At 37.8% G+C, this 27,794-nt stretch overlaps 1 protein-coding gene and 1 pseudogene across 1 annotated transcript; both read left to right on the top strand.

Moving 5' to 3' along the window:
• The first annotated feature begins 1,866 nt into the window (after positions 1 to 1,866).
• Positions 1,867 to 5,468, top strand: ATXN7L3B (ataxin 7 like 3B). The gene has a single exon (XM_045872949.3). It carries the CDS (start codon positions 1,913 to 1,915, stop codon positions 2,204 to 2,206), a length of 294 nt encoding a protein of 97 aa, XP_045728905.1. The 5' UTR covers positions 1,867 to 1,912; the 3' UTR covers positions 2,207 to 5,468.
• Positions 2,480 to 27,794, top strand: part of LOC123837465 (calponin-2-like) — a 42,319-nt pseudogene continuing 17,004 nt past the window's right edge.

Raw genomic sequence — 27,794 nt, 5'->3', positions numbered from 1 at the left:
TCTTAAATAGCCTAGGCTTTCAAAATCCTTTATATCTGCCAATTTGTGATTTTTAAGATGATAAAATACATAATCAGAACGTTTGGATAGGAGGGCCCCTGGGTGGCTCAGTCTGCCCTCCACTCAGTTTATGATCACACTCAGTTTATGATCACAGGGTCCTGGGATCAAGTCCCACATCTCAGGCTCCCTGCTCATTGAGGAGTCTGCTTCTCCTTCTACCCCTCCCCACCGCTCATGCTCTCTCTCTCACACACTCTCTCTCTCAAATAAATAAGATCTTTTAAAAAAAAGAAAGAAAGAAAATTTGGATGGGTACAACTACTGGTTAATTACTCATTCACCAAATAAGTTTAACTTGTACTTAACCCTCTACTCATAAAAATATGAAGGGAGATAATAAGAATGAATTATAAAACTAAATAAGAGTGTTCTGATAATCATAATACTAGAAAATACTTATTTGTATCTGCCTGGAAAAATGTATGTCTATATTTTCCTTTAATCTGGAAAAGAAATTATAGAATCAGAGAGAACATATTTTTTACGTTTTTCTTTTAGTTACAGCTATTTTTTGATAAATTATAAAAATCAAGAGGCTACTCTATTTCAGCGGTGGTGGCAGGGACCAAAAAACTAGCAAAAAGTGAAGGAAATACTATAGTGTTTTTATTATAATATATTCTGGTCCAAAACTAATATGATTAAAAAAGCTGACATTTACTGAATGCTTGCTTACATGTAAGGCGCTGTCACATGAGGATATTTTACAAAATTATTTAATCTTAACCATGAAATAGAGACTAGCTTTATTCAGAAAAAGAAATACGGAACTGCTAAGTGTTGGATCTAGGATTTAAACTCAGGTAGACAGGATCTAGTCTCACACTCATGCTGCATAATTTTAGGAAAAGCTTCCTTTATTTCCCAGTGTATTTAACATATTTCACATTTCTTCCCTGACAGAGAATGTACGTATAAATTTCTCTTCGCATTATTTTAGAGATGTAAATGATGACTACTTATGATCACACGGACTTAAGGGACTTATAAATGAGATAAATGCCTTAGGTTCATGGGATCAATATATGTGAAATATGTCTTCAGTGTCTAGTTCTTCATTAAAAAAAAAATCTTAAAGACTGAAAGATAAACTATATTGTAATTTGTTTCCTTGCACCATCTAGTGGATTTAAATGACAAGTGCGGCAGTAGTATAAATGATTACAAGTCAATTATATAAGTCAAATTTTCAAACGTATCCGGAGAACTGTTCCTAAAATCGTATTTTGGATCATACCACAAATGTGCACGGCATTATTCGTCATCTTCCTGAGGGAGTCAACTAAGCATGTGTGCTGAATTCATTAGTGAATGTTTAAACCTACAAACAAAACAAGATAAAATAGCATCTTTGCGATTCTTTTACGTTAGAGATAATGAAAGTCAGCTCCGCTTAGCTCATCCCAACAGTATTCATAAATTGCGAGGATTCCCAGGAAGCTGCGCGGAGGGAGAAGCACCGGGAGTCTGCGCGGCGCCAGTGCGCAGGCGGGCTGAGGAGCGGAAGTCGGGAGGCGGGGCTGAGCCCGGACCTGGGAGCGGAAGAGGCCGGGGGTGCTGGCTGAGGCGCGGAGACCGTTCGGCGGCGAGTCCCGGGCCAGCCCGAGCTCAAAGTCCCAGACCCCGGGAGACGCCAGAAGAAGCTGAAGGACTTGGGGTTCCGGAGCAGTCGCCGCTGGCTGCCGCTGCTCTTCTGCCTGTGCACCGCGGACGCCGCCGCCCCCGCCGCCTGAGGACGCGGCCCTGACAGGCCTCTAGGCCTAGGCGCGGCCCCAGGAGCCCGTCGTGTTGCTGCCGGTGCTGCTGTGAGTAATACGAGCGCCCTCTCCACAGTCGTTTACCAATTAAAATGGAGGAAATTTCGTTGGCTAACCTGGATACTAACAAGCTAGAGGCCATCGCTCAGGAGATATACGTAGACCTAATAGAGGATTCTTGTTTGGGCTTCTGCTTTGAGGTGCACCGGGCGGTCAAGTGTGGCTACTTCTACCTGGAGTTCGCAGAAACTGGTAGCGTGAAGGATTTTGGCATTCAGCCAGTGGAAGATAAAGGAGCATGCCGCCTCCCGCTTTGCTCCCTTCCTGGAGAATCTGGGAATGGGCCTGATCAGCAGCTGCAACGCTCACCCCCAGAATTCCAGTAGCTGCAACATGAGAGAGTCAGAGAGTGACCAGGACAATAACATAGACCGGTCCTGTGGTTTGGAGAAGTTAGGTATCTAAGTAAAAAAAGAAAAAAAAGAAAAAAGAAAGAAAAAAGAAAGAAATCAGACAAAGTCCCAATTCTCATTGAACATCCTAGCCTTTAAAAACCCAAAGTGGAGAATTTAGGAATTCGGATCCTTTTATAAGTATATTACCTGGAATCAGCTTTGAAACCCTGGGCAGGAGGAGCTGTGCATCCTGTGCACCGTACCATGCAGGTTGATCTCTACACCAGGAAGTGCACAAGATCCCTGTACTGTCCCCAGTGCACAGGTGAGCAGCTGTGTGCCCAGTGTATAAATCCTTTGGTTCCTCAGCCTTTCTGTCTGCCTGATGTCAAGGGCTTTCTGGATAACTGACAGTTTGGACATAGCTGATGGTCAGGCCTTAATCGTTGGGCCTCAGTGGGACTGCTCCTCTGATCTCTGAGCCTCTGATTTGGATTTCTCCAAGACAAATGAAAGTCAGGTATGAGATCTGGATATTAACAGTTCCAATTTGGGAAAACCAAGAAAAAGAATTACAACTGAATCTGGTAGGGGAAGCTCTGTGATCTTGGCTCCAACAAGAAGAAAAGGTCAAAGCTACCAGTTTCCCAAAGGTCCAGCATTACAGTGACTTGAACGGACTTGGGGACAAGGGCTAACCTTTTGCTGAACAGAGCCCTTTGTCTTGCACCCCACCCGGTGGCATAGGCTTATTAAATGGACAACTTGGTTATCCAGGCAGGCTGAGGATTTAGTTATGATCCCTTAAGGAGGTAGCAGGGGCCTCTGCAACTATGCACGATCTCTTAAACTGCAAGATTCATACCTGGATATATTATGCTGTGAACAACAGTTTGGTGGGGCAGTCATTTTCTTACTCTGAGTTACTAGTTACCTAGCCAGTCCATGTGTCTGACTTGGTCATTACGCCAGGTCACTACCTGCCTCCTATGCCAGGGTTAGGCCTGAATTATAGAAGAGCATAGTGGCTGTGCAGGAGACTGATTTGAAAGCTGAGCCCAGAGGGGACCTCTTCCAGCTGCCCTCTATGTTAATGGGTTAGTACTAGGAGCCAAGGAGCAAGACTGGGTCGTCTCTCATCTGACTACAGTATCCTATTGAATGCCCCTGTTCTTGGGTTGGGCAGTCAAAGCTCTGTTCTAGACTGTCACCACCTCTGCCCCTCAGGAGGGGCAGCCCCTTCCATTCAGTCCCTTTTGGACATTCTTGACAACAAGAGCTGTCTTTTTGTTGTCAGGAGTCAGGGAATGGGATAGGCAAGGATGGGAAATGTGAGCCACATATCAAAACTACCCTCCACTTTACTCCCTGATCGAGGGTTTATGAAGTGTAGAGGGGTGAGAACCCCAAAGTGAGCGGGAACGGTGCTGCTTTATTTGAAATGTTTTCTTACCTCATTCTGTGCCCCAGTAAGGGGCCCAGCCTCATCTGTCTGGCTTGGCCCCATGTTCCTACTGTCCCCTGCTCCACTGCCTATCTGGTGCAGCTCACGACCCCAGGTGCTGCCTGCTACCCTGCTTTCACACTGACCAGTTTCAATTCATCTCTCTTGATGCTCCTGCTTCTTAAGCCTGCCCAGTTTCGCTTTCCTTGGCTTCTTTTAAGTTTTTTTTTTTTTTCTTGGGTTTTGTTTTTTTTTTCCTTTTTCTTTTAGGAGATCCAGAGAAGAATCTTTCTGGTGGGTTCCTCTGTTGGGATTAAGATGGGGAGAGAACATAATTTTTTGTGTATGAAAGGCAGTGTCATGCCTAAGCATTTTCCTATAGGACTGCCTTGCTAGATGCCTTCCTGCTGTGTCCTACTTCATAAGGAGTTACATCTTCCCACCTCCATTTGGATACTGCCTCTTAGGACCTAAGCAGAAGACCAGTAAAGGCTGACTGACACACACAGGGATGGAGTGGGTCCTGATCTATTTTCTCTAACCCTTGCTGTGCATGTATCCTTCCTTATCCCAGAAGGAACTGTTTGGACTGTATGGGCTGATTTTTGTTACATATAGACATTAAGTGAACCATAGTGATAGGGCCTCAGGACTGTCTATTACTGCATTCTCCCCCTAGAATTGTCCTGGTCAGTGTTGAGGTATAGTTACAGATTGGTCTTCAAGAATTGTGCTTTTTAGAAAGTTAAAGCTTGGGAAGAGCTAAAACAATATTGGGTTATCTGCCCTTGACTTTATAGACATCTCCTTCTAAGGGGATGCAGAGGGAAAGGAGGGTCTAAGTGAAACTCTGGCCTCCTTCCAGATAATGTCTGGGAAACAGGTTGAAGGTAAGGTCATGGTCCACTCTTCTTCAGAGAGGGAGCTCTGATTATGACATTATTGTTTCCTTTCTGGTCATTCTCTTGGTTACAGGAGGAAGAAGTGGAAAGTAATTTTGAATAACTGTTGGTTCATATTACCTCCCTCTTGGTTATTGTTTTTGTTTTTTTGCCCTCCCATTATTAGGGCAATAGCCCTAGGCCTGTCCTGGATGGGTATGAGGTGGGCTAGCTCCAACAGGTGCCCTGAGGGGACAAACTAACTCCTTTCTTTTCTGGGGAGTGAATTCTCCCTACCATGTAGTTGACAGTGGTTAGGAACTCTCCCTTTCCCTACCTATCTTCCCTCTAACAGCAGAATTCCTATCCTTCCTTCCTTACTCAATTAAGTATATTGATCACCCTGTAATTCTATTATGTATCTTGAGTGTGTGTGTGTGTTTGGGGGGAAGGGATTCTTTACAAATTTTTGTGGTTTGTGGCTTTTTCTTCCATACATTAGTTCCCACCACCGCATGTCCAGGGGCCATTGCCTGGCATTATCGCATGCTGGGATCATTGGGGAAGTGTAGTGAAGCTCACCACTGTTCTTTGTTTTGGAGATTATTATTTTTGCATAAGTAGTCCATCCTATACAGATTGCTAACTAACTGTGTATTCCCCTTGCCCCTATGGCTGCTGGTGTAAATAAACTGCATCTTCCCATTGGTAAACAGTACTAATAAAATTTTAAAAAATGACCTTATTTAGACTCTGTATGTTCATCTTTTAAGATTGTACATGTTTTTCAGGTATTGACATAGTAAAATAAATGTTGAATTGCTGTTGAACCCTAGTCACTTTCTCCTGAATGGGAGTTTTATCAAAGTAGAGGAACTTTGCCCAACTTTATTTCTCCATCTAGTCCTACAGATTTAGCTTTCTGCAAGATCCAGTGAAAAATAAACTAGGTGGTAAAATAAATATAATTCAGGCCTGTCACTAAGTCCAATGTGAAAGCTACTTCTCTTTAAGTGGAACTCAAGATACCTTAATATATACATTTTTACCACTTTTTCAGGCTAATATCCTTGTTCCCAAAAGACAAAAGATTCATAGCAGAAAATGAGTCGACTTTTCTAAAGGTAATTTTTTCCCAGTACTTTTCATTATTCTTTTACCCCAACTCTTTAGATCTTTCAGTTTGTCTTAGAGTAATTCTGAGAATTTTTATTCCTTTCTCTTCCTAATCCAGAGCTGGAGCACTTCCCTTAGAAATTGTATGTGTTCCTTAGTCCTGTTCAAAATCACTTATTTGCCAAATGTTCTAGTTCATTAAAGAAATAGTCCCAAATTGGAAGTAATACTTAGATGAATAAAAATTATCATAGGAATGGGGCCAGCAGAAAAACCATCTAAGTACAATACCTCAGGGATGTTACAGACCTGTACCATGGTATTGAGTCACCTAACATTTAAATGCCACTGCAGCAAATACTTTTGTATGGTATTTTGTATGTTTAGATTTGAATTAATTTATTTGGTGCTAACCTAGTTTTCTGAAATGAGGTATTTGCAAGATCTCAATGCTTTACTGGGTCCATTGGACTGCAGGACTTTTAAGACTTTCTTTTCATGTTTTCTAACTAATGTAATTTGTATATTTAAAAAGAAAAAAAATTGCATACCTCTTAACTCCCTGGATACTGCATTTTAACTACAGCATGTAGCATGAGGTCAGAAACCTAATTAATTGTTACTTGATGTTGACAAATATAAAGACCCCCAAAATAAAGTATGCTCTGTAGTTAAGGATTCAGGAAGAGCTTTCTTCGCACACAGTAATAATTTAGTAGCACCTTCCATTGGGACCTGAGGTACTTTAAAGTGTTTTTATAATTTTTTAAAATCTTTTATAAAATGAAGAGAATATATTAATGTGCTAAAAGCACACCATTTATACTTTATTAAATGCCCTTTCACATTAGTCTTCAAAATAGTTACCATGCTTAGTGAATTTCTGGTTCTCAGATCAGCTAGAGATAACTTGTAACATCAGACTAGAAGTTTCAGTCTGCTGTGGAGGATGCAAGCTGTTTAATTCTCATTCATGTTCCAAAAGATGCCAATGATGCTTTGGACAGTAACGTTTGTTACAAGTGATGCATTTGTTCAAAAAGATACTGCAGATAAACCTGTAAATCCTTGGGTGGCTTTTTTTCCCCAGATTTTTTTCAAAATGTTTTAAAACGTTTTCAGTCATGTTACTTGAGACTCATTGGACATATGTGAGCTGAAAAGGAAATATTAAATTCATTTTAGAGATGACAAAATATGTTCAACAGCAGCGATTTACTCATAGTTCAAAAACAAATACAGAAGCAATAGAAGCAAAAGTAGAATTCTGATCTAGGCCAGTGCTTTTTGTTGAAGCAATAGAATTTTTAAACTAATAAATGAAAGGACTAAAAGACAAAATAACAGTTAAAGCAGAATGAAAAAATTGAGATGCTAGTGAAAACTTAAAGGCAATGAATTGAAAAAATGAAAAACATTTAAAAATATAACTCCAAGGAATTTTTGTCTTTAATAAATGAATACATCTAGAACTTAAACTAATCCCATCTCTACCCAGGTATACACACAAAAACACTAGACACTTAGAATTTTATAGACAGTACACAAAATACAAATGATTGTAAGCTAAGTGTATTATGAAGATAGATGAAGAAAACGAAGATGTTGGCAAACCCCAACTCCATTAAAATATCAAAAATAAACATTATCAACAAGTTAGGTTAATCCCAGGAAAGAAAGATTTTGACTCAGAAAATCATCACCATTGGAGAAAAGCCATGTGAAAATTTCAATAGAAACAGAAAAAAATAGTTTTAAAGTTCAATACCAATTATTGATTTTAAAAAATACTTATTAGTCAATAAAAACAAGGGCTAAAAAAGTTTCATAAAATAATGTATTAAAAATCTGCAATTGCTTTGTTTAATGGTGAATACTTGGAAGCATTCTCATTAAAAGCAGGAATTGGAAGAAGCTTCTCATTCTCAGATGATATCCAAATGGATAATTTTATAGAATCTATGAACATACAACTGGAAGTAATGATAGAATACAGTAAAGTTGCTGGATATTAAGATCAATATCCAAAATCAGAGTAATAGAAATTTTAAAACATTACATTTATAATATAATGTAACAAAAATTATGATAGTCTTATGAATTAATATGATAAGAGAGGTATAAGGTTTTATGGAGAAGATGATAAAATTTTTTTCTGGCATATTGAAGAAACCCAGATAAATGGAAAGTGATAGGATGTTCATAGATTGGAAGTTCATTATCATTAATCCAAATAAATGAATTGGAAGTAATCTTGATTAAAATCCAAACATTTTTGGGGCGCCTGAGTGGCTCAGTCGTTAAGCGTCTGCCTTCGGCTCAGGTCATGATCCTGGAGTCCCGGGATCGAGTCCCGCATCGGGCTCCCTGCTCGGCGGGGAGTCTGCTTCTCCCTCTCCCACTCCCCGTTTGTGTTCCCTCTCTCGCTGTGTCTCTATCAAATAAATAAATAAAATCTTTAAAAAAAAAAAAAATCCAAACATTTTTGTGAAACTTGACAAGCTAATCTTAACATTTATATGAAAGCAAGGTGCAAGAATAGACAAGATCTTTTTGACAATATTTTATATAGTTTGGTTTTGGTGCAGAAACAAAATGGAATAGAGAGTTCAGAATTAAATGGAAAACACACATTAATGGTATTCTGATCCATGACTAAATCCAAATCCTGATGTATTAAAATCAGTGGCTTATAAACCAATATATTGTTCTGACATGGATTACCCATAAATAAATATTAAAACCTACAAAAACTATCATGTGGATTTAAGACTTACTATGGAAAAGTAGAACATCAAACCTTTATAGGGAAATATAGGAGTGTATGTATATAATTGTAGGCAAGGGAAAATTTCTTAAGTAAAAGCACCAAAATAAAAGATTGACATATTGGACCATTATCATAAATGTAAAACTTTCTGTGCCTGTCATACTACAAAAAACAGCAACAAAATGCTATGACATGCTAGTAGAAGTGCTGTAGTTCTTATGACTGATAAGGATTATTACCATTTTTTAAAGATTTTATTTATTTGACAGAGAGAGCACAAGCAGGGGGGGCAGCAGCGGGAGTGGGAGAAGCAGGGAGCCTGACCTGAGGCTCAGTCCCAGGACCCTGGGATCATGACCTGAGCCGAAGGCAGCCGCTTAACCCACTGAGCCACCCAGGCGCCCCACTGATAAAGATTATTAACAGAATAATTATACAGTTGACAAATGGACAAAGTAAAAGAACAGCTCACTTGAAGAAATCCAAATGGCAAAAAAGATATGAAAAGTTTACTTAGGTTCGGAGAAATGCAAACTAAAAACATGAAATACCAATTTATACCACTCAGTATGGTTAAAATAAAAAAGGTGATGATATCAACTCTGACAGGCATACAGAGCAATTAAAACTTGTACATTGCTGGTGTAAATTGATAAAAATATTTTTGGAAAACAATCTGAAATACCTACAGCAGTTCATAAGCATAACCAACACCCCAATATGTCTACTAGCTATTGTAGCATTATTTGTAATAGGAAAAAATTGAAAGCTATATAAATACCCATTTAAAAATAGTCCCTATACATAAATGAAGATTACAAGGGCTGCACAAATATTCAGTAAAACATATATTCTTATAATTTGCTACCTTTCATTTGAAGTTTAACAATATGCAAACCAATGCTATATTGTTTAGGGGTATATGTGTATGTAATTAAAAAGTATACTCAAAATGTTGAGCTAGACTTCTACTTCCATGTGTATATGGTCTGGATATTGGAGAAAGACTTCTTGATGCAAAACATCTGAATGCTGAAAAAAATTGCAATAAAGATACTTTAATAAGAGTCTTGCTATTCTGCCAAGAAAGTAAGGGAAACATCCAGCTTTCCCTTATAAATGCACACACACACACACACGCACACACACACACGCGAGCACAAACCAGAGATACAAGTAAAAATAGAAAATGGGGCTGCACTGAGAAACATACAAATATCAGAAACTTTCAGATGGGAATGAGAGATTATGCCACCATATATATATATACACAAGATACCTGAAATAATCTGCATCCTTACTGAAAGAATGGGCCGAGTAAAAGAGAGACCTTCCTGACTACAGAGAGAACAGATAAGAAAGTCTCTGCCATGGCCTGAGGTAAAATTAATTAAAATAATAAAAATAACATCATCATTATTTCCTTTGGGAATATGTACCCATAACCTTGTTATTCCATAGTTACTTACCCTGCTAGTTGGAAAAAACTCTACCTGAAAATTATATAATAAAACGTGTCCAAGATGATACTATACTTCTTGGCTACATGATAGATTTTGGGTCCCTCACAAAATATAAACTTGGCAATGAAAGAAACTTCTGTTTCTTTAAAGATTTCTCTTATAGCTCATATTATGCATTTAATAATTCTGTTTATTAAGAGAAAGGAGTTCTAATTCTGTAGATTATTGTTTCTGCTGAATCTCTACAAATACGTACTCCTTTCTCATAAATAGAATTACTAAATGCAGAATATAAAGGCCATAAATTAAATCCTTAAGTTGATGGAATTATGAACAAGAAACAGGAGAGAATGATGATGCAGTTATGAAAATGAAAGGAATAGAACTTTTCAAAATGAAAAGAATGTATGCCAATAAAATTTAAAAATGTATATGGTAAAACCTCAGTTTAATCAAACTGGAAAAGAGATGAAGGAAAGAATCATCATGGAGCACACTCTGTTGGTGAATAGTCACTGCTTAGTTATACAGACGGCAGAGTGTGTGTTTGTGTTTGCCTCCTTGTTTCCCATTGATAAACCCACAGGGTCATTTTGTTTTCTTTGCTGCACTGTCATCTTTGTAATTATAATGTAAAGGTAACAGTGCAGCAAAGAAACAAGGTGGTGGCACTGAAAGTGCAATCAGATGTGATCAGAAGATGACTGACCATGGGAATAATGACACTGCCAATATTCTAGGGACCCAAGATATGCAGCCAGAGGAACTTAAGGAAGGCAAAATTATCAATAGAAATGAAGAAATGTAACAAAAAGAATAAAGATGTTTCAGAGGAAGTGAATCTACTAGTGTACTTGACATTAAAGGGTATCAGAGATATTTCAAAATATTGAGGGCATGGGGTAAATGTGCCTACAGGCGGAATTCTAAAGATGGTCTTGAGATTCTAGTCACCAGGTTATTCAGCCAAACAGTAAGCTAAATTCTGTTGTGAAGGGGTTTTGCAGATGTGAGCAAAGTGCCAAGTCAGTTATCCTTAAGATATGGAGATTATTTGGCTGGACTTTGACCCAGTCAGGAGAGGACTTTAAAAACCAAGTGTTCTCCATCTGGTAGTAGAAGACGACATCAGAGAGATTTGTGCAGAAAGTATTCAGTGCACCATTGCTGGATTCAAAGATGAAGGGGAAGCATGTGAGAAGGGATGCAGGTGCATCTTGGAGCTGAGTGGCCTCCATCTGATGGGTAGCAAGGAAAGGGGAGCTTTAGACCAAAACCCCTGGAAACAGTGAATTCTGCAAACAATCTGAATGAGCTTAGAAGCTGACACTTTGTTTTTGGCCTGTGAGACCCTAAGCAGACAGTTCAGCCAAACAGGCCCTGACTTAGGACCTGGAGAATAGTGAGCTAAGTGAGGACTTTTAAGCAGCTAGGTTTGTGATAAGTAGTTACACAACAATAAAAACTAGTAACAGCTGCAACTGATCCAAATTTAGGAAGGATTATGACAGTTTGCCAAGGCTTAGAAAAGATGCTCACCCTAAATCATGATTTATGTATGAGAATAAGGCAAGTATTGTTGAAACTAAATTTGATATATTTTAATACAAATGAAACATTTGTTCTCAATGTTTCTAATGTTTATATTAACAATGTACTAAATAAATACTGGTTTTACCATTTTTTAATTTCCCCATATATTCACTGAAAATAAAAGAATTTTTAATATTCTGACAAAAAAATTTTTTAAGTGATCAGATGACCTTAATTCTTCCCATTTATTAGGATTGCTTTGCACTGTTTCAGCTTGCATGGTCAATTTTACAATCCACACAACTTTGCAGAGCTAGTGCTGCCTGTATTAACTATCACGACTTTTATTAAAATATATCAGAGATACTAATGCTGCGTCATTTCTAAAATACATTCCAAATTCAAAGAATTAGCAGCCAAGAAATTGCATATCAACCTTTTATAGATAATTCAGGAGGTTTAGCCTAAAACACAAAAGGTACTGTTCCCTGCCCCCCTCAGGCCCTCACAGCTCTAAGACTGACAGAAGAAGAAAAATAAGGAAAGCAGTTGGTAGCAAGAGGGGAGCAAGAAAAATATCAGCTAAATGAAATCAGGAACATTTAAACAAGAACCCTGGGGAGAGGAAGGTACTATCTGCCTTAATGAAGATCTCAAAGTGAATTGCATAAAAAAGAACACAAAGTATAAGGAGAGAAAAGTTGATGGGCAGTACTCAGATACTCTTGATACTCATTCTACTAGTCATGAATTTGGGAAGGTAACTCATTCTTTATGACCCTGACTTTATAGTAATAATATAGCAATAGTACTTCACAGTTATAAAAACTAACTGCAAGTTTTAACCTAGTTGGGGTAATAGGTAGTGACAGGAGTAAAGTACGGCTTTCCCGAGAAAGTGATACTTAAACAGAGCCTAGGGTTAAATGAGTTACCTAGGATAAATTTGTCAAAGTAGATGAAAAGTAAATTGGGGATGGGTTGTTGGATGGGGATGGAAGCGGAAGAAACTGGTGTGTTAGAGAACCATTCAAATGGAAAGTTTAAAGCTCTGGGAAAATAATCATTATGCTTCTTGTAGATGGAAAAAATCTGTTGTTAAAATAAAACCACATATCCCTTCTATTTCTTTTCTTTTCTTTTTTTTTTAATTTATTCATTTGGCAGAGATAGCACAAGTAGGCAGAGTGGCAGGCAAAGGGAAAGGGAGAAGCAGGCTCTCCACTGAGCAGGGAGCCCGATGCGGGGCTCGATCCCAGGACCCTGGGATCATGACCTGAGCCGAAGGCAGCCGCTTAACTGACTGAGCCACCCAGGCACCCCTATCCCTTCTATTTCTATCATTAGGTTTCAGGATGCTCTTGAAAGCAAATGTCATTAGATGGTGATCGTTAATATTGGCAAAACCCCTTACTTGGATTTTATCAGGTAAATAGATAAATCACAATTAGGAACATAATTTCACAGAACTCTGAGAAAACTAACTTATTAATAAATATAACACTTTACACCTATAAGGTTAACCTTACATCTGCAAGATTCAAGTGTGCTTTAAGTACATAGTGAATTCTCCACTTTTTTTTTTTTTAAAGATTTTATTTATTTATTTGAGAGACAGAGAATGAGAGACAGAGAGCATAAGAGGGAGGAGGGTCAGAGGGAGAAGCAGACTCCCCGCTGAGCAGGGAGCCCGATGCAGGACTCGATCCCAGAACTCCAGGATCATGACCTGAGCCAAAGGCAGTCGCTCAACCAACTGAGCCACCCAGGCGCCTGTGAATTCTCCACTTTTAATGTGCTTTTTTCTCCTACTTATTCTTCTCCCTCTGGATTTCCCCCAATCCTCCTGCCCTTTCTGTTTTCAAACACATGCCCCCATGCATACCCATACGCCTGTGCAAACACAAAAGGTATAACTTTAAATCAAGCCCCAGTTCAGACTAAGTTTAGCTAATCTGCTTCTGCTCTTGCTGCTGTGTGAATTATTACAGTTCAGGCACTTACTAACAGACCCGTTACTTTTACAGTTTGAAGGTAGATTAGTGTTGGCTTCTTAAGTACTTCCCTTACAGCTAATTTTCTTTTTCAATTGAAAGTGCTTGTGTTATGTCTGCTTAATATTGGATTCAACAATGACCCAAAAATTGATGTAGACTTTTTGTAATAGATTGGGAAGAAAAAAAAAAACCTTACATTAAGCTAGTCTTAACTCTGCAACGAACTCTGTGACCCCAATCAGACAAGTTCTTTCATTCATAAATTAATAAGCTTGAATGAAATGATTTCTTAGCTCCATTCCACCTCTAACATTCTGAGATTGCATGAGCTTAATGTTTACTCCAACTCATATAAAGCATGGAAGATCCAGATTCAAATATCTTTATCCCCTCAATTTTCTCGTATATCCCCAATTACTCCATCAGTTAATCCACTGTACATTTTTTTTTTACTGTATGTCAGTGCAAGTCATACCTTTATTTCTAACTTCTGACCAGTTGCATACTTTTATCAAATATTATGTATAAATTTAACACTTTCTTTAAAGATTTGCTCTCATAACCTTCATTATAGTTTGGCCTTCAAAATCTATTTTTTAAAAATCTCCCAGTCATGGGGTGCCTGGGTGTCTCAGTCGGTTAAGCGTCTGCCCAGCTCAGGTCATGATCCCAAGGCCCTGGGATGGAGCCTCATTGGGCTCCCAGTTCAGCAGGGAGTCTGCTAGTCCCTCTCCGTCTGCCCCTCCGCCTGCTCCTGCTCTCCCTCTCTCTCTCTCAAATAAATAAACAAAATCTTTAAAAAATAAATAAATAAATAAATTTTTAAAAGTCTCTCAGTTATTCTGTGAACTTTAACTAGGGTAACGATATAATTTATTGCCCAAAATATAACACTTTTGAAAGAACAAGGAGGCACTATCAATAACACCCAAGTAACAGTTGTAAACTGAGACTCTCCCAAGAAAACCAAAATGTATGGTCACTCACTCTAGTAATAACCTTTGGGCCTTGTTAAGACAGGAGGTCTGATATATATTTTTATACATCCACATGATAAAGCAGCTTAATTACCTTTTTCAATCTGAACCTAATAAATGTCCCTAGTATACCACTTTTTGGACCTCTGGTGCCCTCTTAGGCCTATCTCCTAGCCTTCCCAAATAGTAAAAATTATAACTATTATAGACCAGTTAACACTGCTTTGGGGGGAGGGGATGTTAGACTGTACTATAGATTATTCCTCTCCCTGTTAATAATGAATAACCTATAATAATACTAGATAAACCAATTGGAGTCTTTACTCTTTTATATATTCTATACTTAGAACATTATTTGAATAGAGATGGTTTTATTAATCTCTTCTTGCAACCTGCTGTCATTATGCAGAAGAAGAGTTTTTACAGCTAATGTTAACAAATTGATGATGAGATAAAGCAAGACAGCATCTGCTATTTAAGGATCTTGGTTGTTGACTTTATTTCCATTCATAGGGAAAACTTATCAATAATATGTGGTATGTAAACAATAGACTGTGACAGTCCCCCTTTTTGGAGCACTTACTTGGGCACCCCCGTCCCCTCCACCTCCCACCACCGCAGTCTCAAATGTTCTACCCAAATCACTCTCCCCTCTCCCCTTACTAATGGAGGGGAGCAAAGTAAGCACACTTCTTGAAAGCAGAGATCCTTAACCTTAACACAGCTCCTTACAAAGTGTAAAATTTTCTATTAGAGTGTAAGTTTCCTGAGAACTGACAAGATTGTCTTGTATACTGCCCAACAGTGTCTGGCACATTATAGATGTTCAATAAGTATTGATAGAATAATGATAAAAGTAAATGTATAAACGAATTGAATAATATTCTGTTATGTAATTACAAGAGTAAAACAATGGATTCATTTTGTTCTTAGCAAAGGATGAACAAAATTCTCTTACCATTATTTCAATTATGAAATCAGTCTTCTTTCTAGATATTTGTATACTCCAGGTTTTGATTTATCTTTTTAAAAATGTAAGATCTCACACTTTTTAAAAAAAATTTATTTTTTTAAAGATTATTTATTTTAGAGAGAGAGCAGGCATGGGGCAGGGGATGAAGAGGGGCAGAGGGAGAAGGAGACAGAATCTCAAGCAGACTCCCTGCTGAGGGCAGAGCCTGACATGGGGCTCTATCTCAGCACCCTGAGGTCATGACCTGAGCCAAAATCAAAAGTCAGATGTTCAACCGACTGAGCCACCCAGGTACCCCTCACACTTTTTTTTTAAAGATTTATTTATTTGAGAGAGAGAGGGAGGGAGGGGCATAAGGAGACTGAGAGAGAATCTTAGACTCCACGCTGAGTGCAGAGCCCTACTCAGGGCTCCATCTCACAGCCCTGACTGAGATCATAACCTGAGCCAAAACCAAAAGTCGGGTTGCTTAACCACCTGTACCACCCAGGCACCCCAAGATCTCACATGTTTAAGCAAATGCAATATTTCTAAGAATCAAGAATTTTAAAATTATCTTTTAGAAATGTAACAAACTACTACCTGTCCTTTTGCCTAGTACATTGTTAATCCAAACAGTGAAATGTAAAGTTTTTATGTTTGGTTGCAAAATGTAAATAAGATAAATTAATATTCATCTCATAACGTCCATTTCCTAGGAAGCACCTTGGCAATTAAAGTTTGATTAATTTATTTTCTCTTTTTGGGGGCAGCACGAATGAGATCATCACAACTTCTGTAAAAAAGCTAAAATACTAGGTTTTGAGGGTGGACTATTATATGATGATTTAGTCACAGATTACACTTTAATTTTACATAGAAAAACAAACTTATGTTCAGGTAGCTTATTACAAAAGAAAAGTTTATAACAAAATATACAATACCACAACAAAAGCATCCAACAAATCTTAGAGAGCTATAATTAAATTTAATCACTGCAACAGAGAAAAACCCCAGTTTTAAGACATTTCTCCATTTGTCTGCATTGCTCATATATTCCATCATTTATTTTTTCTGCTGTGCTTGCTAAAATTAAATTCATCCTAAGGTTTTATCAACTCTGGCATATCTGTTCTTGCCATGATGGAAACTGAATAAAATTATAAATCTTGATTAACTTCTTTTGGGAACCAAACAATGGTGGCCAAATCTGAGGTCTATTTAGAGCAGCAGATAATTTCATGTGCTGGATAAATGTCATATTTGAATAGAATTTTTTAAACAATTACTTTTCAAAACAGTTCACGTGTTGGAAACATCATTTTTAGATTTGTGAACAAAGACCATTTGCTAGGAAAATAACAACTAGACTATAAATCATATAAGCTATAATTTTAAATGCCACCCACTTTCCCCCAGTGATTTTGTTCTTTGTTTTTACTTCTGCGGGTTTGCTACAGGTCAACCAATTACTCAACAGTTCAGCTAGACAATCAGTGAAATGGCTTCAGAGCATCATTTAATGAAAAGAGCCTTTGATCTGAAAAATAATTCAAGAGCAATCTCACAGAAGGACCAAATCAATGTACTAGATTATTTTAATGTAATTGTAATTTATTTTGAACTAATTTGTGATTGAGTTAAAGCCCCAAACCTGAAAAAAAGAGCAGATGGTAGTACCAATTCTGCCATAGAAGAGCCATGTGATCATTGGTAATCATCTTGAAACTCCCAGGTTTTCGCACACTTAAAAGAGGAATGATAGTTTCTACCATTGTATCCTCACAGTGATGTTGTCCGAATTAATTAAGGTCATGGATATGGCAGAGTTTTTAAACATCAGTGTGTTTTAGTCTTACTTGACTCAGCTCAGTCAATGTACGTGAATATTGCAGCTGCATACCCAATGTTCACAAATACCTTCAGAAAAGATCTAGTGGAAGATTCCTGAATTGCCCTCTATTGAATGTCTTGTTATCAGTCATTGAATTTTAATTCTGCTCAAAGGATACATATCATTTATGTATTCTAGAAGGAAAAAGAAGTTACTTTTCTGCAGTGTTATTTCTTTTTATTTGGTAATTTAAACATTTATCCAAGTATTGCAGTAATTTATAGAAAGATGCTCTAACCAAAAAATCTTTCAGAGTAGTTAGCTATGTATTTTGCTCTTAAAATATTTTTTAAGTGTATGTAAATGTATGAATATAATTATAAAATAATCTTTACTGTGTGACATGTGGAGGAGCACAGCTTATATAAAAGAGAGCTTACCCAAAAATCACACCTTTACCTTATCTTAATTAAGAGCTTTGCTTATTCTAAAAGCTTGTTCCATTGTTACAGGATTGCCAGTATCTGTGCTATTCTCAGTGCCGGATTCAAAATAATACTTTCAGCCAAATATAACAATTAGACTTCTTCTATCATGATTTTTTGTCCATGTGTATATTTTGTTAAACATGGAAAAAACACAATTACATAATCTATGTAGCTTCCCCCCTCTGTTTCCTCTCTTTTTTCCTCTATGGACTTGGGCTGTGAAATGATTGCCTTTATCAGTAATTCATTCCATTGTCATTTAGCAATATGAGAAGTGAGTGGCCTGTCATGACCAAAACATATAAATGTACAAACCATGTTTTGGAGAACTAAAAAACAATGTTTCCTACATACACAGTCCAGTAAATCCAGCTAAATATTATAGAACATTTATTATAATTCTCTGTAATTGTAAATACTGTGATTATAATATACCCCTAAGATATATCTCAAAAATAAGTTTTGCTTTCCTAGTCTTGCACTTTTTTGAGGAAGATCAGTAAACTCAGTTTAACCTTCCAGGCTAAGGTTTAAATCAAGGAAAACTTCAGGATATAAATATTATAGGATTAGAGCATCTCATTCAAGATTGTACACTGAATATATATATTTTTCTGTTATATCATGATTTTTGCTACAGAATAATTCATTTTACAAATAATTTCCTGTTCCATCATTTTTTATTTAATAACAGAAGTCATCCTTTCTGCTTCCAGTTTTAATAGGCTTTTTTCCAGTTGTCAAGATTGTTTTTTGGTGGGTGCAAGATACTTTGTTGTAAATATAATGTGAAGTAAAAAATTGTATACTGTATCCTTTTATGTAAAACTTCTGGCCCAGCCAGCACAATTAGAATTGGTAACTATTGTTAAATATACCTCTGATGCTCCAAATATCTCTGCCCAAATAAGAAGCAATTTTAACTTGCCATTTTGAGTCACCAACATCAGTATTTCCAAGAATATGTCATGGTGACTATTGATCTGGGGGTTCTAGCTAAAGTAACAGTTGTTATTTTATAGCATCTTAGTAGGTATTGTATGTCTCTTTGTGTGGGCATAACCTCTAGTTACGTTTCCATTAGACTATAGGATAACTGCCTCATCCCTTAAGACTTCTCTCACAGATCCCAGCATGAATTTTTGTATGCTAAGCCATTACAAATGTACTTTCCAAATTTGGGGGAAAACCATCTGGCTCTTTTTGCCAGATGTGATTTACAGACGAATGGACAAAAACCGTATTTGTAATAGAGATTGTATTTAAGTTGAATGGTTCTAAATTAGTGCAGCTTTAAGATGCATGAGCATTCTGCCATTACCATCAGTAGTAAGCACAGGTGGTCCAAGTTGCTGCTCCTTTGGTGAGATTTTAGGTCTTCTAATATCTTTTGACTCTCAGTCTACTTGAACTGAATCTCTCAGTTGAGTCACCTCTGTAAATTCAACAAAAGCACTAGGTTACTGTCTGCAAATATGAAAGAAGAAAAGAACATTTCCCAGACTCTCATTTAGTAATTTTCTCATAAGCTTGTTCAAAACGAAGTTGAGTCTTCAGCAACAGTATAAGGATCTTCAAATTATAAAAATCAGAATTTTAATCCCAGCTTTCTGACCAATAATCTTGCCATTTTACACAGTACATAACTTTCCTGAGCCTTGATTTTTTTCATGTGTACAAAATGGGATTATAAAAGCAACTTTTTATGTTGGTTGTTCAGATTCAAAATTGCATACACACACAAACACATGTACACAAACATAATTAGTGTATAATGACTTCATTAAAACAACATGTCTGTCCTCGGGAACAGCAAAACTATCTACTTACTGATTTCCTCACTTTGTCTGCCCAATAAACTACCAGAGTCATCTGCGTATAGCAGAGACCCTTGTTTGAGTTTGAGGTACCTTGGTTACGTCTGGAAACTTAATACAGCATAGCCATCAAGATTATTCTAGGGGCTATGTCATGAGGGAATGTTATGGGCCAAATTGTGTCTCTTCAAAATTCATATATTGACGTTCTGACCCCCAATACCTCAGAATATGATTGTATTTGGAGACAGGATTTTTAAAGAGGTAATTAAGGTAGAATGAGATCCTATGGGTGGACCCTAATCCAATATGACTGGTATCCTTATAAGAAGAGATTAGAACACAGACTCAACAGACAGAAGGACTACCACTTGAGGACACAGAAGGAAGATGGCCATCAGCTTCCAAGGAGAGAAGCCCCCAAAGAAATCAAACCTGCTGACATCTTGAGCTTAGACTTCTAGCCCCCAGAACTATAAAATAAATTTCTGTTGTTTAAGCCACTCAGTCTGTGGTATTTTGTTATGGCAATCTCTGCAAACTAATACAACTGTATGTTGAAGCCAAGAGATTTGGTTTAAGGTTGATAACTCATCATCTGAAGGGAGGGAGGATTCTCAGTACATACAGCCTGGTGCTTATAACTCAGACTGATCCTGCCAGATTCTCATAGAATTATGATCAATGCTTATTGAGTACATAAAAATTAAAAAAAAATTTTGCCACATTTTGTGCCAACAGGTGACAGCTCTAATACAAGTAGCAGACCCAGAAGTAGAACTTGGGACACCAGATGGATCCCATGTCGTAGGATAAAGGAATACAAGAACATGACTAGAGTAGGGGTGAAATTGAGAAGCTTCAAAATAGGAAACAAAATGGATGGCAAGTATTTTATTTGTAGATTTTCAATGAATTTGTTAGTTCTAGTATCCCAGAGAGCATGATTACATATAATTACAGCTTATATTGAAGATGCATTACTATCTAACATAAAACTTGAGTTAGTCAAAGAGCATGTCTATAGAGTGGGTAATGAGGGACACTGAAGTTATTAAAATGTATCTGTAGCCAATTTGGCAATTATTTGATTTTGATTTAGCTATCAATCCAGAATATATTTAGAAATAAATGATCCTAATAATTTTACATTGATGAACAGCCCGATGAAATGAAGTTGTCAAATATTGGCATTATTCCCCATTCATGAAAAGCTAGAAATGGCCTTTTTAATGAGCACTATGTTTGTTTGGAAAAACACAAGGTCTGTGAAGCCAAGTAAACAGCATGAGGCTATCGGGTACAATAAAATATAAACAAAGAAGTGAGGCTAATCACGCACAAATTTGTGAATTAAGAAGTTTTCTCATTTTAAATGCTCGAGCTGTCTTTCCTCTTCTATTGCCATTTTGGTAATGTTTGACTTCCATTCACCAATGCCCAATGCCCAAATATTGTTCAGTTTTCATTCATGCTGTTTTTCATTTATTCATTCAACAAGTGGTTATTGAGCCCTTTATTTGTGTCAGTCGCTCTCATAGTTCTAAGGTCTAGGGGTTTTGAAGTAGCACAGAGAGAATCTCTGTGAGCATAGAGCTAAACTGGACTTTGCTAAGACTAGAGCATGCCAGACTCATTTCTGTCTCAGGGCATTTATATTAATTGATGTTTCCCTTTGGACCTCTCTCTCCTCACATCTTCACATCTTGGTTTTCATTTTCCAGGTCTCTCCCTATATTATTTTTAGAATACTCCAATGGGTAAGGATGCTAGAGGCCTTAGGACCATACGGTCAGGTCTCCCGGGAGAAAAGGATGAGTTTCACGGTCAGAATTATAGTTTCAGGATTTAGAAGACCCTATGAAATAAAACTGATCTCAACAAAAGTAGCTGCTCCCTAATCTCCATTTCTGCTATTTATTATGACTCAGTTACTTCCCCAACTCTCCTCCCATTCCTGCAGGTGTTACTGGAGGCCTTCAGAGTATAGACTCGGATCAAAGTGTTGGACTCAACTAGCTACATGATCTCCCTGTACCTCAGTTTGCCACTTCTGTAGGATTTGGAAGGATCCTATAATACTTGTAGGATTGTTGTGATAATGGAATGAGATGGTATATGAAATGATCTTCCTAGCGTCTGGTTACAGCTGTCCATGCTATAATTATAAGTGTCAATGTACTTTGCTTTTGCGTCCCTTGTATTTTCTGTTCATTAGCAGCCACTTCTGCTTCAATCGCAGATTTTACTTGCTATCTTCTCAGTACAGTTTTAGCCTTCTGCCCACCCCCATCTTGCCCTAGTTGCCTTTATTAATGCCTCAAAAAGATGATCTTGATTTAATCACCATCACGCATGTTTGGCCAAACTTTAATGACAGATGGAGCCGGTCTTCGCCTCCCCACTCTACTCCTGGCCTCAGGGCAGCTGTGACTCAGCAGCAAAGAAACACGGCCTCCTTCATCAAGGGTACTTCAGGCACTGAGACCCTCACAGGCTTCTCTCCAGGGCATCCACCACTCATGAATGAAACACCTTACCAGAAATCTAAATGAAGTTTCCAAGTGCTGGTTCCTATTACTTGTTGGAGATACTCCTGAAAGAGATGTCCGAAAACTAAGGAAAGAAAAAATAAGTAAATAGAAAATGATATTGAAATAAAACAAAACAGGAAGTCTGCTTTTTTTTTTTTTCCTCCCAGAAAAAGTAAGTTGTTTCCACAGCTGGAGGCTAAAAAGAGCTGCATTATCTATAGCCCATTAAATGGAGATCAGTCCTTAATATTTTACTCATGTACACACTTCATTTTGATGCAATTTTCCTGTATAACCAGCCAGAATCATTTGCAGGATATTTAACAAAAATGATGGAAATACTCAGCTGCATCTGTTCATCATTTGGCTAGCCATATTTTTGCATAAATTTAACATGGGCGTAAGCCACCACCATTATTTTCCTCATCCTTTTACTTCACTGTTCAAATCTGCAAGCCAAAATTTATTATTATTCAGGTAGCCAATCACATTACCATCCCGCAATCAAGTCAAAAGCAGCACAGCAAAATTGAGGAGATGCTGTTTGCTAAAACTGCAGGCGCGTAAAATACTTCCATGAGGCAACAACCACCGGTTGTTGCAATGATAAACAGCTTTAATAATGAAAATAGACTCTTGGTTTTACCTACACAGATGCAGTTTAATTTTCTTCTTCCTTATTAGAATCCTCACTAGCTCTCCTCCTCCACCCTGCCCCCACTTATAAGAATGAGTTGGCAAACACCACAACAGTTCTATTCATTCTCAGTTTAATATACACTTTCTCATATACACAAAGGGGTGAAATGGTTTCTAAAAACATTGGCTGGTAATGATGACAGTAGAATCTAATTCCCTCAGGTGCTCACTTAATACTTCTCTCTCTGCTGGAGAGTGTAATAAGGTTGTCAGGATTATTGAAGTTGACAGAGCACCAAGCTCAGATTAATTACATCATAGAATTCAGAAGGAATTAGAAAAAGCAACAATACTGCTTCTGGCAAGTGCATATATTTTTTTATGGTTCTCTAAGGACTCTCAGTATAATATAATACAAATGAGTGAAGGGTGGTTAATGTAATTGATTTGTAGGTTTTGTGATACATGTTCTGAAAGATCAGTTATTCTGAAAGTAAGAAATTACCACCACAAATTCAAAGAAAATACTCAGAGTGGAATGTCTTAAATAAGGGAGAAGTAATTGAAGGGTAAGTGAAGGGTACTAATATATATGAGTCTCCTATTAAGTTCCAGAAAATTTGTATTCACTGCAATATTTAATCCTTACAAACAGGGTAAATAGGTATTGTCCTTTAAAAATGGAAACTGAAGCTGAAATACACTTTCCCAAAATCTCATATCTAGTGGGTGGTCAAGCAGCATTTGAATTTATTACCCAGATTTCAATCTCTTTCTTCTTCAACATAGGTAGTACCAAGGCACGGCTCTTGAAAAATTGCCATGTGAGATGAAGAAAAATTTACATAGGAAAAACTCATACGATATTAATAAATAAATACATATTGAATGCCTTTTTTAAACAATGCTAAGGACTTATTTATTTATTTGATTAAAATACAAGAAGCTTTAGAATTCAGTGAGTCACTTATAATTAGCTTTTAAAATCTAAAATATTTAAAAAATCATACAGGGTAGCCTACACCACTACACTCATCAAAAACTGGGTACATACCACTGTTGCAGGTTGTAAACCTAAAATACACCAGGATAAAGAATGAAACACAATGAAAAAAGTTTCTGGGCAGCTAAAACAGATATTACAAAGCAATTGCTCCTCAGTTCACGCAACAGACTTGCAACCAGGTGTTCTATGGGACTATTCCTATTGTCTAGATTGAGAGGGATTGACTGAGGCTGCAAAGTTGAGGGCAAAGGGTAAAAAGCGCAGCGCGGCACTCTAAAGAGGGCTCACCCGTTCCAGACAACTTACTAAGATAAGAGGTGGCCAAGCTGGTCATTATCAGTACCTGTGCAAAGTCTGCAGGTGGGGAAAAAGAAGCCTAGAGATTTATTAGAGATAGAAGCTGCTATGGCATTTCCTCCCCTCCCTTTCCCAGGGAGGCAGGCTCCTCCTCCACACTTTAAAAAAGTGAGGGCCGCCTCTGAGATGACTCATAGAGTTTGGAGTTGTCAGCCATGAAAGAGACACAGCTGAGCTGCAGAAACTTGTAGGGAAAGAATGAACATGTTGAGAAAATACTTCTAAGTATGTGTTTGGAAGGGAAGAAAAAATCAGGTATCTGACCTTCTCTAGAAAAAGTCTCAACTCAAAACCTGGCTGAATGAACCTATAATGGAAGACAGGGCAAGTGGAAGGGCAAAAGTGTTAGCAGATCTGAACTTCCCCTGTTTTGTGGAACAAGAATTTGTAAGTTTTCCAGTGCCCCAGAAGGAAACTCTGGAGGGCACCCAAGAATGCTTCCCAGGGCAAGGGAAGTTCCCCTTATCTATAAAGCCAGGGCATGGGGGTGATGTGAGATCTTCTAGGAAATAAATCCCCCACAAAAAGAAATGGTGTTGGAATTCAAAGAAGTTGCTAATATGGTGTAGGAAATATGTCAAATATGGCCACCTGCCAAAACCACAGAGAGAGAGAAACACAATAGGAAATTGTTGGATAGGGATCCTGAGAAGAGGCATTTGGAATAGAGCAAACTAAAAGACCAAATTCCAGCCCCCCACACCCACCCCTTCCTCTCTGCTGGGCCTATAGCATATGATCAGACCTCAAAGGGTGAGAAGGGAAAGCTTTACATTGAATACAAAATTAAAATATTGATTTACATTGGATCAGATATTTTAATATCTGAAAATGACCCCTAAATTAGCTTATATCCCCAAAATGCCACCCAAGGGCAGAAAGGGGACTTTAAGAGGCTGTGATTAAGGCAATGAGAAGACTAAAGCTGTGTCTATACCAGCCCATTGCATAAATCGGTTGCACATGCACAGAAGAGCCCCCTTGGGCTTACAGGGACAGAATATTTACTCTGACTTTGCAAAGAAATGTATCGTTTCTGCAGTATTTATCATTTTTTCGAATATGGCTACGTTAGCCAGCAGGGGAATGGTTGTTCCTAGCTGGTATGTTGGCAACAGTGAGCAGGGATAGCTGCCCGCCTCAGAGCAGGGAAGAAAACAGCAACGCTGGAAGAGGCCGACTCAAGACTGCAGAATCAGATCAGTAGCCCCCATTTTCCACTGGGGCAGACCTCCCAGCAGCCCCTCTCAAAGCCCACCCTCCTTCCCTGAAACACACACACTCACGTGGCTTCTGAGAAGGTGATTCAATAGGTCTACAGGAAGCCCCAGAATCTTTAGTGACTCCCAAAGTGATTTTGCCCAGATTTTGCCAATTTTGAAGAAAAACAAATTGTGTTAGAACCCTCCAGTTAATGGTATTAGTAATGATGTTCTTATGTCCCATCTATTTCCAATTTTAGTATCTTATAACCAGGCATAAGAAAAGCATAATACATTTTAAATGATTTCCATTGAAAATTAATTTTAAGAGTTTGCTGCTTATAGATGCATATCTTCAGCTTGTCAGAAAACCCAGTTAGTGGATCAGAATGATGTGTTTCCTATATGTATTAAGTAGCCAAGATTTTCCTGGGTGAATATATTAAGTGCCATATAATGGAGTCATGAAATTAAAACCGGGGAGATTCAAGGTAAGACAGATATGCCGGGCTGGCAGAACGGTTTCAGGAGCTCAGATTTAATTCCTGGGCTTAAAGACTAAGTAAATGAAGACATTTGTAAATGTTAACCAGCACAGAACACAGTGCAAAACTAATTCAAAGGAGAAGTAATTGCCCATCTAGTCCTGAGGGTGGGTAAAATTATTGTGAAAAAGAATTTTGGACATTTTGCTCTCAGCATGCTCCTGCAAAGGGAGGACAAGCTGAGGAAATGGCTGGGTTTATTTATGAGATTGCTTAAAGGATACATTACACAGAAGATAAACCGGAGAAATTGCATGGTTGTGGTTGCCCATATACAATCAAATGCTCTGCACATTTGATGTATCCAATAAAATCATGAGATGCTACATAGACTGTACAAAATAGCAGAATGAGGGCATTTTGCTTGGAAGATGTCCAGGAGAGAGTATATGAAATAATTTATTGTATTGCCTAAACCCTGAAATCAGAGATGTCTGAGGAAAAAATAGAGAGAAGAAAAACCACTAATAGCAAATCACGGAAGCCTTAAAGCCCTTACCCACAAGAGGGTTGCAATTTTTGTTCACTGAGGATTCCTGTTTCAGAGTACTTTAGTACACAGTGAATATTAAAAAAGTTGACTGAGGCTGAATATTAGGAAAGTCATTCCCTCAACTTCGTAAATTAAACTCAATTCACTAAAACAAGTAGATAAATTGACAACTTAATAAATACATGCGGGGTGAAGTGAGTGCTTGCTTCTTTTTAGGATTCCTTTCCATAACATAGAAAATGAAGGTTATTTAAATGTCCTGAGGCATCACTGCCTTTGTAAGCCAGTGTTATTCACATATAGGTAAAATTAAAGAGAAGATTGGGTGCCTGGGTGGCTCAGTGGTTAGGCCTCTGCCTTCAGCTCAGGTCATGATCTCAGGGTCCTGGGTTTGAGCTCCGCATCGGGCTCCTTGCTCAGTGGGGAGCCTGTTTCTCCCTCTCCCTGTGCCTGCCACTCCCCCTGCTTGTGAGTGCTCTCTCTTTGTCAAATAAATAAAATAAAGAGAAGATGAAATTTATTACTATGCCTACTACAAACTTTCACTGGAGCTAACCCATGCAGTCTTTATTATTCCTACTTCATCTGTCAAGAAATGATCTTAATTTACTTACTCTGTTGACTCTGTTTGCCCCTTCTGGGTAAATTTTCCTGAAGATTAAAATATCCTAAAAAATCTTCTTCTCTCTGATCCATTTATGTTCCTTTTGATGTGACCTCTTTTGCCTTTTGCCTCATATTATATTTTAGTTCCTTTACACAAATACATATTTAATATTCTCTGTGTCCAGACATAGAGCTGGTTCACCTGCTAGCATTTACTTGGCCATCTGCAAATAGCTTCACGCATATTGTCCCTCTGAGCAGTGTCCAGACATTCCTTCTCCTGCCAAGAGATGTTTATGGCAACATCCCTGTACTTCATCCCTGAAAATAGGCCATAGTTTTAGAAATAGAAGAGCCAATCAGTCCTCCTTGGAGTTTCTTTTCTAGGGAAATTCAAACTCCAAAACATCCAGAGCTTCACAACTGGCTCAGATTCTGCTTCATTCTTAGTGTCCGCAGTTCTTTCTACACACTCTGTGATGGTGGTGATTGTTTTCATTCCTCGCTGCTTGGAGCCCAACCAGGAAGACACTCCAATTCATTTTAGTTTAAAAACCACCTAAGATCCTAGTCCATGGGTGGGTCATAATTCATATTTCCAGGTCTAAACAGGGGAGCAGGCAGTTGACTCTAGCGCTTTCAGACATTGGTATTAAAACACCATTGCTGCACTCAACATTTCTGTAGACATCATTGCATACATGTTCTCATATATGTATTAAATAAATTCCTAAAACTGCAATATGATTTTAAACGTTAAAAAAATTAAAGAATAAGGTTCAGTTAAAAAATTAAAGAGTGATGTGTCATTTACTTCCATTTTTCTCAATTACCCTAAAAATAACATATTTTGAGATTCTATTTTCCAACACTTTTTCTCATATTGTTCTCTACCTACTGTTCCACTTATCATTTATAAAATTGT

This window comes from Mirounga angustirostris, unplaced genomic scaffold (genome assembly GCF_029215605.1).
Source record: "Mirounga angustirostris isolate CCGP_5_RB_7025 unplaced genomic scaffold, mMirAng1.0.hap1 SCAF_5, whole genome shotgun sequence".
Taxonomy (NCBI): domain Eukaryota; kingdom Metazoa; phylum Chordata; class Mammalia; order Carnivora; family Phocidae; genus Mirounga; species Mirounga angustirostris.
This window is presented reverse-complemented; position numbering and strand designations above follow the sequence as displayed.